At 43.6% G+C, this 13,269-nt stretch overlaps 1 protein-coding gene across 1 annotated transcript in view; it reads left to right on the top strand.

Moving 5' to 3' along the window:
- NUP58 (nucleoporin 58) overlaps nt 1–13,269 on the top strand; it is a 55,013-nt gene that overhangs the window by 2,893 nt on the left and 38,851 nt on the right. The window contains exons 2-6 of the mRNA XM_034758735.1: nt 516–655; nt 2,624–2,659; nt 6,593–6,745; nt 9,089–9,223; nt 12,007–12,117. Of these exons, the coding sequence (XP_034614626.1) occupies nt 516–655; nt 2,624–2,659; nt 6,593–6,745; nt 9,089–9,223; nt 12,007–12,117 (575 nt within the window). The remainder of the gene's footprint in view (nt 1–515; nt 656–2,623; nt 2,660–6,592; nt 6,746–9,088; nt 9,224–12,006; nt 12,118–13,269) is intronic.

Below are 13,269 nucleotides of genomic sequence, written 5' to 3'. Positions count from 1 at the left end.
GGGAGGCTTAGGGAGGGGATGGAGTCCTGGGGGGCAGTTAGGGGCAGGGGTCCCAGGAGGGGGCAGTCAGGGGACAAGGAGTGAGGGGGAGGGTTGGGGATTCTGAGGGGGCAGGAAGTGGGAGGGAGTGGAAGGGGCAGGGGCGGGGCTAGGACAGGACGGGGGCGGGGCTCCTCCCATCCTCTTTTTTGATTGTTGAAATATGGTAACCCTACAAAAATGGAGGCTTAATTTGGAAGTGAGGATTTTAGAGTTTAAGAATCCGTGAGTGATCAACTGAAAGTAAATTCACCTTTGTGATGGCTTGGTTATTGGCAGTAAAGTTTGATAGCTATATCTTGACAAGCCATTTACTTTGGAACTTACTTTTAAAGAGGGGGTAGCATTTTAATGGCTGAGACCTGTTCACTGTGCTTGGGGAAGAAACAAGGGTGAAATAATTGCAAATATGGACGTATGAAATGGGTTAGTTTGCAAAATAATTGATGCTAATAGTCGGTATTGTCTTGTAATAGCTCAACTGGAGGGCTTAATTTTGGAACCTTGGGTGCCTCGACTGCTGCAGCAACTACATCAGCTCCATCAGTGGGCTTTGGAAGTGGACTCTTTGGTTCAAAATCTACCACTGGGCTTGCTCTAGGAGGTACTAATACAGGTAGGAAATGCATGTGAATTTATTCCTTTAATGTAGCAGAAATTTGGGCTTTTGCATAATCTCTGTGTTTCATGAATTAGTAAATGAACAAACACAAAAAAGAAGACTAATGCACCACAAAGTGTGCTGAAATGTTTTTAACTATAGCTATATACATTGTTAGTAAATCTGTTATCTTTTTTAAAAATAAGATCTTAATAATGCATTACAGCATTACTATTACAGAAAACCCTGATAACTGAACCTTTAATAGATGAATGTACTTGCCATCTGAAATTTTTATCTAGTCCTGTGTATGAATTTTGTATAGGAGTTGGAATTTTATACTATGAAACTCTGTTTTTTACAGAGGCTTTGGCCATTCCAACAAGACTTCCCTAAAATGTGGATCTGTCTGTATATTTCCTGGAAATTGGGAGAGGCCACCAAAATTTTGTGTGGATTATAGCTTGCAGTTGAATACAATATGGGGGTTCAGTGCAGTGTGGGTTTAAGGTTGTACTGTACTTTGTCTTTAAGGATATTCTGAAAATCATTACTAAGATGCCATAAACACATTCATTTTCTATGTTGTCATTTACAATGCTATAGTTCTTATTGCTAATATGAAGCGCTTATAATAATTTGGCCAAAACTTCCTTTCTAAGTTTGGGCAGTTGTGTACTCTCTCAGGCTAAGAGAGACCTTTTCTTCAGTCTTGTACAAACCGTTCTGTGGGTTATTTAACAGGGGTACAGAAGAAAACTTGTACCATTTTAAAATCGGCCATCACACATGCACAATAGCTAGTATTAGTGAATTTTGTTGGTTTTTGAGAATGCTGTTTCTTTCATACACTCTAATGTGATTGTCTAAAGTTACCTCTTACAGGGAATATTTGTAACATTGTTACATCATTGGATATTATAAATAAATTGCCTGGGGAGATTGTAGAATCTCTGTCATTGGAGATTTTTAAGAGCAGGTTAGACAAACACCTCTCAGGAATGGTGTAGATGATACTTAGTCCTGCCAGGAGTGCAGGGGACTGGACTAGATGACCTCTTGAGGTCCCTTCCAGTTCTTTGATTCTATGATATGGGTTGCATTATCCCCTTAGCTTGCCTCTCTGTTTGAGTGATCCATTAGAATCATAGACTATCAGGGTTGGCAGGGACCTCAGGAGGTCATCTAGTCCAACCCCCTGCTCAAAGCAGGACCAATCCCCAGACGGATTTTTGCCCCAGATTCCTAAATGGACCCCTCAAGGCTTGAAATCACAACCCTGGGTTTAACAGGCCAATGCTCAAACCACTGAGCTATCCCTCCACCTTTTCCCCATTAGTTATTGTCCTCTAGTTGCATTAGAAGTAAGTTTCTTAGAAGCTGAAATTGCATAACTGTAATGAGTGATCAATTATGATTTTAAATTTATATGGGGAAGAAACTAATCTGAGACCCAGTATTCTGCGTAGACCATGGACTCTATAATCCTTTCCACTATAATGCAAAGCCACATTGTTGTGCATGTTGGCATTCCTGACAGCATGTAAATCTGGAGTTCAACCCATTTAAAAACTCTGGTGTTTTTAGTGGCTTTAATTTCATTTAAATTGTAGTGTACTGCTTAACTGGCATTTTAATTGCATAGTCACTATTTACCAATGGCTCTTCAACACAAATGAGTTCTGTACATCGTTGACAAGTTAATTGTGCTTTCCCAGGAGGGTTTGTACTGTGAATACTTATTTGAAACCTATTCTTATTTTGTGTTTAAGATTCTAAACCAGATTAAATCTTTTATGTCCAAAAATACTTTATAAAACTTATTCCAATTTATCTTGTGTCATTGTGGAGACTGCAACACAATATAATTGAGTATTTTACTGGTACTAATAAACCATAAACAACTACTAAATTGTGTGTATGAAGCTTGGTAAAATATGATATAAAGTTGATTATGGATTTTTATTTTATTTTTCTTGGCAGGAACAGCTACAACTATTGCTACAGGATTAACACTGGGTAAGAGCCACATATTTAGAAGCTATTAGTATTTGGAGACAAACAAATATGCTCTAGACCAGGGGTTCTCAAACTGAGGATTGGGACCCCTCAGGGGGTCATGAGCTTATTACGTGGGGGGGTCACAAACTGTCAGCCTCCACCCCAAACTCCGCTTTGCCTCCAGCATTTATAATAGTGTTAAATATATAAAAAAAACCTTTTTCGTTTATAAGGGGTTCGCACTCAGAGGCTTGCTATGTGAGAGGGGTCACCAGTACAAAAGTTTGAGAACGACTATTCTAGACCAATTGTTCTCGTACTGTGAGCACTTGCTGAGGCAGAGACCTGGTAGCCGCATGACATGGATTCTCCTCATATTAAAGACAGCTAAAAGTATATTACTATTTCTCCATGTAAGGAATTATTGTAGTTGCCACGGGTTTAATGCCGCCATTGATGGGAGATCAGGTACACATGGTTATGAGGAAACTTTTGGCTCTTTTTATGGCAGTGTGCTTAAACTGGTTTTGAAGGATTGATATACTGTTGGCTGAGACTAATGAGGCCATGGGCTATATATGTGGTTTTGGAACAGAGTGCACTGAACTGAGGAACATGGGTGCTCTGTCTAGTTCACATTTGCTCATCCTTAAATTTCTGGGGCCTGCTGAGCTTTAGGAGCCATGTCAATGCTGTTTGAGATAGAGAGGGGTTTTTGCAGATTGAGGCTCTTCAGGGAAGCATTCATGTTTCTTCATAGATATTCTTTTAGCGATGGTTTCTTCCCATATCAAAGTTTATTGTACATCTATCAACCTTAGATATGGCAATATCCACTCTGGTGTTCTTCAGCAGAACTGCTGCCTCTACACAGTTGAGGGAGTACAGAATCCTTTCAAGACCTAAAATTGTTGACTTCCTGCATGGATAAACCACTTATTGTATAATGTTTGTGAATGCATATTTCCTCTGTAGATCATGCACAAAGAGAGCACTGTCTCATTCAGTGTCAAGATCCATTTGGTTGTGGAAAGCTGTCTTTTGGCCTTCCATTCAGTATGACTGAAAGGTGTTAGCTTGTTCACCTCAAGTGATATTACTGTCTTTGGTGACGAACTTGCATTGGTAAACTGAAATCAACAAATATTATCATTCTAGTTAGGTTGGGGCCCATTGTTCTGGGCACAGTATATTTTCTGCCCCAAAGAGCTGACAGTCTAAATAGACAAGTTAGACAAAGGGTGTGAAAGGAAACAGGTGAAATAACGTTGGATTCAAAGTTTGTAGGTTCAGATCCCCATGGAGTCTCCAATAGAAAGACTAGTGATTTTGTTGTTAAAAAAGAAATTTGCTGCCTACCCTTCGCTTGAGTGAACCTGGCACAAACAGACTTGTTCTCTAACTCCTTTTGATGGACGGACAAAAAGTGTTGGGAAGGAGCCTTCGGAAGGTATTTCTACCTTCATTGTTTCTCTGATGCTTCTTTAAATATTCCATATTTCTCAGTCACGGTGATGGCAAGAAATACAGGTGTAAGGGTACCTATTCCTGAAAAGCAGATAGCAAAGCAAAATAGCTCCTCGCCCAAAGCAGCAGCTGAGTCCTAGGTGAAATTAAAGTAAGCTATACCACCATTCAGAGCAGCATGAAAGGGGATACAATCGTATTCTAGCATCAGACAGTTTTGATGCTGTTCTGTGAACAAGCTCAATGAAAGAGGCCCAGTGTAATAGAGGAAGATAGAACAAATCAAGGGAAAATCACCCCCAGAACAGACTGCATGACCCCTAGAACACGTGTTTGGAAGTGGTGTCCTCTCCTGTACGGAGAAATAGTCCCTCATTTCATTGGGCAAACTGGCAGTTACCCTCCAGTTACTAAGTTTAGCTTCCTTAGTCCTGGCCAAAAGACCTTCTCGCCATTACTGTTTCTATCCAAAACAACACAGAATTAAGGAGAGGGCTGTAATGATTCTGGTGGCATCATACTGGCTGCAGAGAGTATGATTGTCAGACCTAATAACATGACACTAAAACCTGGTATGACAATGAGGTGTGCCCACTATAAAAACCTAGATAGAATCACAAATGTTCCTGCCCTTCAGAAAGGACCTATATACATACGGTCCCGTCATGTTACCTAACAAAGCTGTCTTCCTAGCATTTGAAAGGAAGCAACCGAAGGAATTCTATTTGGGCAGAAAATCTCTATGCTTATAGCTTCCAAATAAGTTCACTAACTTAGTGTGCTCCATAATCTGACTAAAACCTAAAAGCTGGTGTTCAGTAAATAGTTACAGCAAGTTTGACAAAAATAGAGAATCTACTAGAGTTCCATCAGGACTGTTTCACTATGAGTTTAAAGGTGCCCAAGTTAAGGCACACATTAAATGTATCCCATGTAGGGGTGTCCAGAGGGAAGAATCTCTCCATCTATATACTAAAACTTCTTCAATCAGCTTCTCAGATAAACTTCAACAGAACTCTAACCTGGTGCTGTATGCCCTGCACATGACCATACTTTGAACACTTGGTGGACCTTCTTACCAAGTCATTCTTTCAGCCAAGCAAATACTGGATTTGGGAGTTCTGTCTATAAAGGACAGGCACCGTGTTTTTTATTATAATTTTTTTGTATGATCTTGACATTCATCCTTAAAGTCTGCTCCATATATTACTCTGCTACAATCACGGGTACAATCTACATGACTGATGGAAAAGCTATGGCACTCCTTTCCATTCTGTATGGATTTTTACATCCTGATGTCTGTGCAGCACTAAAATGTCTAGACAAAACTGAAGCATGTAGAGTACACCCTCGCTGTAACAAAGCCGTGGGGATCCAAGCCATTTATTCGGTATATCCAGGGATTTGTTCTAGTGATGGGAGGGTGGGGAAAAGGAAGAGATTCCCCAGCCGTGTTTGGGGCAGAGTACTCCTTCGGCCTCGGGGCTGCTGCAGGAGCTGACAGTGTTCCTCCAGCAGCCTCGGGGCCGGAGGTGGGATCCAGCAACCACATTCACTGTAGCCCAAGTTTCACTATTGCGAAGGGCGTTCTAGCAAGGGTCTACTGTATTCTAACTAAGGGACAACAAATACAAGTCAAAGAATTTACCTTATCTGTGCTGAGCACACTTGAACAGGTGTAGCAGTTTTCTGGGTGGATCCATAATTTAAAGAAATCTGTAACATGGATTCCTGTCCCTCCCTGCATTCTGTATCAAAATGCATATCAGCTTTGAAGTAAGTCTCATTCAGTCCTGTATTTGGGATTATAATGTTGGAGGATATAATAAGTATGTCAGTAAATCAAAACAATCTGTGTGCATATTTGAGTTTGCTTATATGTTAAGTTAATTTCTCTTCATAGCTACACGCTGATGGATTACCATTGTGGGATTCTGAGGACCTTCCTTTTATGAAGAACAGTAAAACTTCCTTTCTTCAAGTAGTAATGACCACAGATCCAAACCATCCTGATTTAATAGAAGGATCACTACTCAAGAGATAAATGAATAACGTTTAACTCTCAATTTAAATGAGAAGGACACAATTTTCATTACATCTGACAGTTGTCAGCTAGTTCCCTCTTCAGCAGAAGGGGATTATCCCTCTGCCAATGACTGACAGGTCTCAGTTTTGACTGTACAGATACAAATAAACAAGGCCCATTGTAAGATCTGTGGACCTTCCTATTTGAAGAGAGGAAATGCTGTGATAAGCTTTTATACATAATCTTATTGCCTTCCTTGTATAGAAAGGAACCAAACCAAAATGTGGGATTCCTTCAAGGTCTTTGTCATGGCATTTAATTGGTAAAATTCATTTTGAGGATGATAAGTTTACTTTAAAATTTTGGTGTTTAGAATGCATGACACCTGGTGACAAAAATGTTAACTTGAGCATTTGTGCCTCAACAAAATGTCTTAAGAATGATGTTCATTGTTGTAGGAGCTCCTGCCGCTACATCAGCCTCTACCACAGGTTTTAGTTTAGGGTTCAACAAACCTGCAGGATCGGCCACACCATTTGCTTTGCCTATTACTTCTACCTCAGCAGGTGGCCTCTCACTTTCTTCTGCTCTTACATCAACTCCTGCAGCAGGTAAGGAAATACTATTTTGCACTCCGTGCTGCATTTTGCATTCAGGAATATCAAAGTACTTTACAAGCAGTCTGAAATAGATGAGCATCCTTACAATTCGTATTGTCATTGCCTGCCTTTTACATGGGACAAATTCTGTGTTTCAGATTAAAGTGACTGGTTGAGCGTCACTGGTGTTTGTTAAGAATCCTAGCATAGATGGGTCAGCGAGTATTATCGTTGTTTTAAGCCCAATATTGATTAAATGCTCAGAGTTTCTTTTAAGCACCACATCATCTGGTAGTTATAGGTGATGTCTCATCTACACCAGAGTTTCTAATGTTGCCAATACCAGTGGAGCTCAATTGTGTTGGCAGTGGTGGGAAATCGTTTTAAAAAATGATCTCCCAAGTGTAGAAAGGGCATCATAATGTTGAAAATGGTTAATGTCTACTGTCAATGAGACCAATGGTTTTGGTACTGTTAAAGCATGATGGAGAATATGTACCTCTGGTAAGATGTCCCGTGCTTAACATACTAATATGCAGTTGGCACCTGCTCCATATATGCAGTTTACACAACCATATTTTCCATAATCAAGTGTTCATTGAAAAGCCAGCTACATCAGCTAACTATGTGTATACACCAAAGCTGTTGACCACACTTTCCCACATTCTCGTTTGTCAAGATGCCACAATATTCCGCCTCTTATTCTCTGCCTGCTCCAAAAACTCAAATTATCCATTGAAGTAGAAGCTTTAAAGTCACAATTAGCTGTTGTTTTTAGCCTCTACTATGTGAGATACTTTGATGTTCAGCTGGATCTAGTCATGTTCACCTACATGCAAAACTAAGACCAAAATTCCACTTAATTTGCAGCAACCAGTACCTAAATTGTCAGATTCTGCAGCATTCCAGTGGAAATTCTTAAAAATTTTTGGTAGCTTCAGATAAACTTGAATAAAGGACGTTTTGATTGAATTACATTTTTAAATGAATATTACAGTCAGTACAGTTGCCCCCTGTTGGTGATGATTAGGGCCCTACCAAATTCACAGTCCATTTCACAGCCAGCGGGTTTGTAAATTGGACAGTTTCAGATGTTTACATCTGGAATTTTACAGTGTTGTAACAGTGGGGGTCCCGACCCAAAATGGGATTATGGGGGGATTGCATAGTTGTTGGGGCAGCGGCAGGGGGGTGGGGTGGCAGTCCCAAGATTGCCACCCTCTCTTCTGTGCTGACTAGGCAGCAGCCTCAGAGCTTCCTGCAGTTAGAGGAGGTTCCGGGAGGTGGAGGTGGGTAGGATCTTCCCCCATACTGCTAGGAATGCCCGAGCCAGGGACTCCTAGCTGCTAGTACAGGCCAGTGACCGATTAAGGCAGGGGCCCCCTGGAAAAATGGGTGCTCAGCCCCAGAAGAAGCCCCAGGGTGGTACCTCAAACCATGGCTGGGGGGCCGAAGCCCTGAGTCCAGGCTGCCCTGAGACTGGGCTGGAGCAGCAGGGGTGCTGCATCTGCTGAGGAGGGTAGAAGCCCCAAGCCCTGGCTGGAGTGGGGTGGAGAGTGCAGAAGCCTTGAGCCCGGGCTGCCCTGGCAGGGGCAGGGTGGAAGCCCCAAGCATGGGCTATCTCAGCTGCAGCCAGTAGGCGCGGAAGCTCCCAGCCCCGGCCAGCGTTGCTGCGGGAGGAAGCTCGGAGCTGTGGCAGAAGCCGCGGGGGTAGGGGGAGGAGGGGCAGAATTCCTGATTCCTGGCTGGGGCGACTGGGAGCAGAAGCTCAGAGCCTTGACTGCGGGGCTGCCCCAATTCCTGACTGGACCAGGGGGAGGCTCCGAGCCCAGGCTGCTCCGGCTGCAGCTGCCAGGAGCAGAAGCCCCCAGCATGGCAGGAGATACTGGGGGAGGAAACCAAGAGCTCGGTGCTCAGAGCTGCGGCAGGAGCTGTGGGGAGGGAAGAGGGAGAATGGAAGCCCAGAGCACAGCGCCTGGGCTGCTGCAGCGCAGAAGTGAGGGTGTACCACCCTCATTTCTGTGCCGATTCTGGTAGCAGCCATGCAGGGGAAGGACAACTCCTGCCCCCCCCCAAGCGTGGCTGGACTAGCAGCTAGGAGCTCCAGGCTCCCAGCATCAGGGGAGATCAGATTTCATGGGGAAGGGCTGATTTCACGGTCTGTGACATGTCTGTGAAATTGGTAGGGCCCTAGTGATGATATTAAATGTAGTTTATTGCTGCAGATTTCATTCAGTGTTAACTCTCCTTTATGATGAATGAGGCAGTTCACACCTGTGAGCAATTATTTTAGGCTGTCTGCAGACTGTACAGTCCATGTATTAAGGATGGTTTCATTCTTTCTTTTAATTTCAGGTTCTACTGGCTTTACATTAAATTTGGGTGGGACAACTGCCCCAACTACAAGTGCATCCACAGGCCTTTCACTGGGAGGAGCCTTAGCTGGTTTGGGAGGTACACTCTTCCAGAATGCAACCACAGCAGCAACAGGTGAAAATAGTTTTATTCTTTTCCCACTTCTATTTCAAAATGCTGAAACACAAGTAACACCATGTGGTTACTGTAAAATTTAAATAATTCCCTCTGAAACTTTTGCATTTTCCCTGAATGTTATTGGTTTTAGCAAGTCATAAAATACCAGACAATACAATTACCATCTAAATATTCTACTTCTTCCACCTTAAATTAATTTAACTTTAGCAGCTTTCTGCAAGAATGTAAGTATTCTTCCATTACTCCTGGGGGAATTCTGCAACAATGCACGTGTGCAGAATTCATGTCTCCCACAGATTTCTTTGCTTCCCCACAGAGAAATGACTTTCTGATGGGGAAGCAAAGGGAAGCCACAAGAGTGGTCATGCGCCACTCCCCAGCAGTGCAGGTGTATTGTTTTGGATGCCCGGAGCAGCCAGCAGAGAGGTAAATCACTGGAGGGCTGTGGGTGCTCCAGCCAGTGGCTCCTACCCTGTGCCAGGCTAAGCTGCTCGTCCCGGCTGGGCTGGGGAGGACAGAACTTTCTCTTCCTCTGCAAGGAGCAGCCGGAGCTGGGTCAGACCCACCCCGAGAAAACTCATTGACTGCAGGAATCTCTGCATAATTCCCCCACTTGCTTCCCCCATCGCTCCTCAGCTGGGGGGGGGGAGGATGGGGGACGGCTCCCACGTCTGACCAACCCCCGTGCATCTGGACCCACCTCATACCCAGATCACCTCACCACCTGCACCCAGAACCCCCTCACTGATTTCCCCCCCCCCGAAACTACACCCTAACAAGCCTCACTCTTTCCATCCAGAGCCCCCCTGCACCCAGACCCCCTTGCGAAGCCCCACTTCCCTGCAGCTGGACTCCACCTCTGCACTGAGACCACTCTCCGCACTTGAACCCCCACCCCATCTGCACCTGGGTGACCCTGACTAGCCCCCTGCACTCAAATCCCTGCTCCACTGAATCCCACCAAGCCAGCACCTGGACGCCCCTGCTGAGCACTTCACACCCAGACCCCCGCCCTGCTGAGCCCCAACCACCTTCACCTGGACTCCCCTGCAGAGTCCCATTGTGTCTGCACCCCAGTTCATCCAGATCCGCCCCTGCACCCAGACCCCCCCCCCATCAAGCCACCCACACCCAGATTGCCCCACACAGAACCCTATTATCAAACACCTTGATCTCCTCACACTAAGCCCCTCCATACTTGGATCCGACTGGGATAAGCCTGCCTGCCTACATCTAGTGTGCTTGGCACGGAGGGCAGGGCCCCAGGGTGTTTCTGGGGCAGGCCTGATCCTTGCAGTGTGTCAGGATTGGGTGCAGCTTTACCACCAAGTGCATGTTCCAGGCAGAGGGTGAGTGGGAGGGCAGGATTATCTCCCACCTCTGTGCAGTCAGTGGCTTGTGCTCCCTACTGCTATGGTGGAGCCTCCACATTTATTTATTGACAATGTGCAGAGTTAAATTAAAATATGTGCAGAATTCTTAATTTTTTGGCACAGAATTCCCTCAGGAGTATTCCATGAAGTAGTTACCATAGCTGCCATAGGGGTGTTACATGATCATAAATGGAAGGGGAGGTGTTCTATAAAATAATCTCTTCATTAATAATGTGGTTTGCACTATGAAATGCTTTGAGAACTCTTAGTATAAAATAGTCACTGGTCCCTTGTTTTAGCAGTGATTTTTGTGAGTGAATTTAGAAAACCTTTGAGCTACAGTAGTGTAACTTTAAATCCCTTTTGTTAGATCGGGACTCCCTCCAGCTCCGATGTCCAGGGACAACAGCTTGGAGAAAAATGTAATATATACCCCTCTATCCTCTGCTGTTAAAAGGGAGGGTGCTGTTCCTGGATCCAGTGTGGGGTGGAGTGAGGAGCACTCCAATCTTTCATATTGGCCTTAGGTGTCTAATAAATATGGTATTTTTCCTCTTTTTATTATATTGCAGTAGTGCCCTGTGACCTTAGTCAGGCTTGAGCCTCCAGTGTGCAGGGGTTGTAAAAATACAGGAATTCATTTTCTCTATTCTGAAATACTTAGTGTAGTTGCTGTATGGAATGGAGAGCTTTACTTTCTTCCTTTGGCTGATGTGGGAAGGTGAGATCTTTTCATACCCTTTCCTAGCTACTTGGAGAAATGCCTCAAATCATTACTTTCCCTAAAAACTTCTAGAAACGGGGATGAGAGATTCCCACTGTCACCCTCCTGTTCACACTTCCCCCAAAATAATCGTCAGCTGTAGGAAATGGCTAGCTGCTAAGTGATGTTTATGAGAATGTTGTTCACTGCTTCTCAGAGTGCTGGGGACGGCCTCTGTGAAACTAACAAGATCTTTTTGTAAACTCTGGTCAATTGCTGTCTGTTGGCCACTGGCCATAGGAAAGACTAATGGCTCAAATTTTCAATGCTGGCTGCTTTGCATTGCATTCAATGCAATCTTGCATATAAAATGCAATTAAGTGGATATTGCGCATTCCTTTCACTGTGTGGAAGTACTGTTGAAAAATAATGTATTAATCCTGAGTGAGGTAACATGACACAATATGCAGTGATGGTGCAAGTGATGAGGCAGGTAAAGATGTTAAAATTAGATATTTAGAACATTTAGTTCATAGAATAAATTGTTTTTCTTCTTCTCTTTACATTATTTTCTTGAACTTCTTGACCCAAATATAGCTAAACAAATCCTGAAAACAAGATGACATACATAAATCTAATCACAATATATTGAAGCTAAAACACTAAATTATGTGTTACTGAAATACTTTTTGGGTTATTTGTAGGACTCGGACAGAATGCTCTGAGTTTGACTCTGGGGACGACTTCTGCTCCTTCAACTACTGTTAATGAAGGCCTTGGTGGCATAGATTTTAGTAGCTCTTCAGATAAAAAGAGTAAGTTGTTGATGCAATATTGTTTTTCTGTAATTTTTATGAAATCTTGCAAAATACTTACTATAAAAATTCTGTTTGAAAGCACTTAATTGAAAGATGTAAGTGAGGAGGCATTGATGGCTTGGCTTTTCTAACTCTTAATGGACACCGTAAAAACAAAGTATTTTAAAAATGTCTTTAATAATCAAGGGTTGTTTTAAGATTGATAAAGTTAAAAAAGAAATTATGCAATGTAGTTGTTGCCATTTTGGTCTCAGGACATTCAAGAGACATGGTGAGTGAGGTAGTATGTTTTATTGCACCAACTTCTATTGGTGAGAGAGACAGAGCTCTTCTTGAGGTCTGGGAAAGGTACTCCCAGCATCACAGCAAACTGCATGGTGGTACAGATTGTTTAGTATATGTAGTTAGTACATGTTGTAAGGAACCGTTCAAAAGATGAGCTGGAGGGCTTAAATTCATTACTCTGCTAGACATAGGCACTGATTCGGTGGGAGCTTGGGGCTGGAGAACCCACAGAAAAAAATAGTGGGTACTCAGTGCCCACTGTCGGGCCCCGCCAATCAGCTCCTCCCCCCAATGTCTCCTGTCCACCACAATCAGCTGTTCAGAGGTGTGCAGGAGGCGCTGGGGGGGGAAAGAGGTGGAGCAAGGGCATGCTCAGGGAAGGGGGGCGGGAAGGGGTAGGGTGGGGCCTTAAGGGAAGGGGTGGAGTGGGGGTTGGATCTTGGGGCGGAACGGGGGGTCAGGCACCCTCGGGGAAATTAGGAAGCCTGAGGAAGTGCTGCTAGATACTAAAAATCACAGGTTGAACAGAAACACTAGATTTATGGCTTATTACTACGATCTGAACCACCTAACCTCCTCTCTTTATTCTATAACTGCAGAGGTGTTAACAGGCCATGGTACCTTGAATAGTCCCTTATAATATGTGCTAACTACTTATGGTAAACAATCCCTTCCACCTTGCATTTTGCGGTGATGCTGGGAGTACCTTCCCAGACCTGAAGAAGAGCTCTGTGTGTCTCAAAAGCCTCTCTATCTCTCTCTCACCAACAGAAGTTGGTCCAATAAAATATATTACCTCACCCACCTTGTCTCTCTAAAAGAAAAATAGTAATTTACTCTTTGCACTTCTCTTGCTGTGGCAAT

The sequence above is a fragment of the Trachemys scripta genome, chromosome 1 (assembly GCF_013100865.1).
Source record: "Trachemys scripta elegans isolate TJP31775 chromosome 1, CAS_Tse_1.0, whole genome shotgun sequence".
Lineage (NCBI taxonomy): Eukaryota > Metazoa > Chordata > Testudines > Emydidae > Trachemys > Trachemys scripta.
Note: the sequence above shows the minus strand (reverse complement) of the source record. Positions and strands in the feature narration are given on the sequence as shown.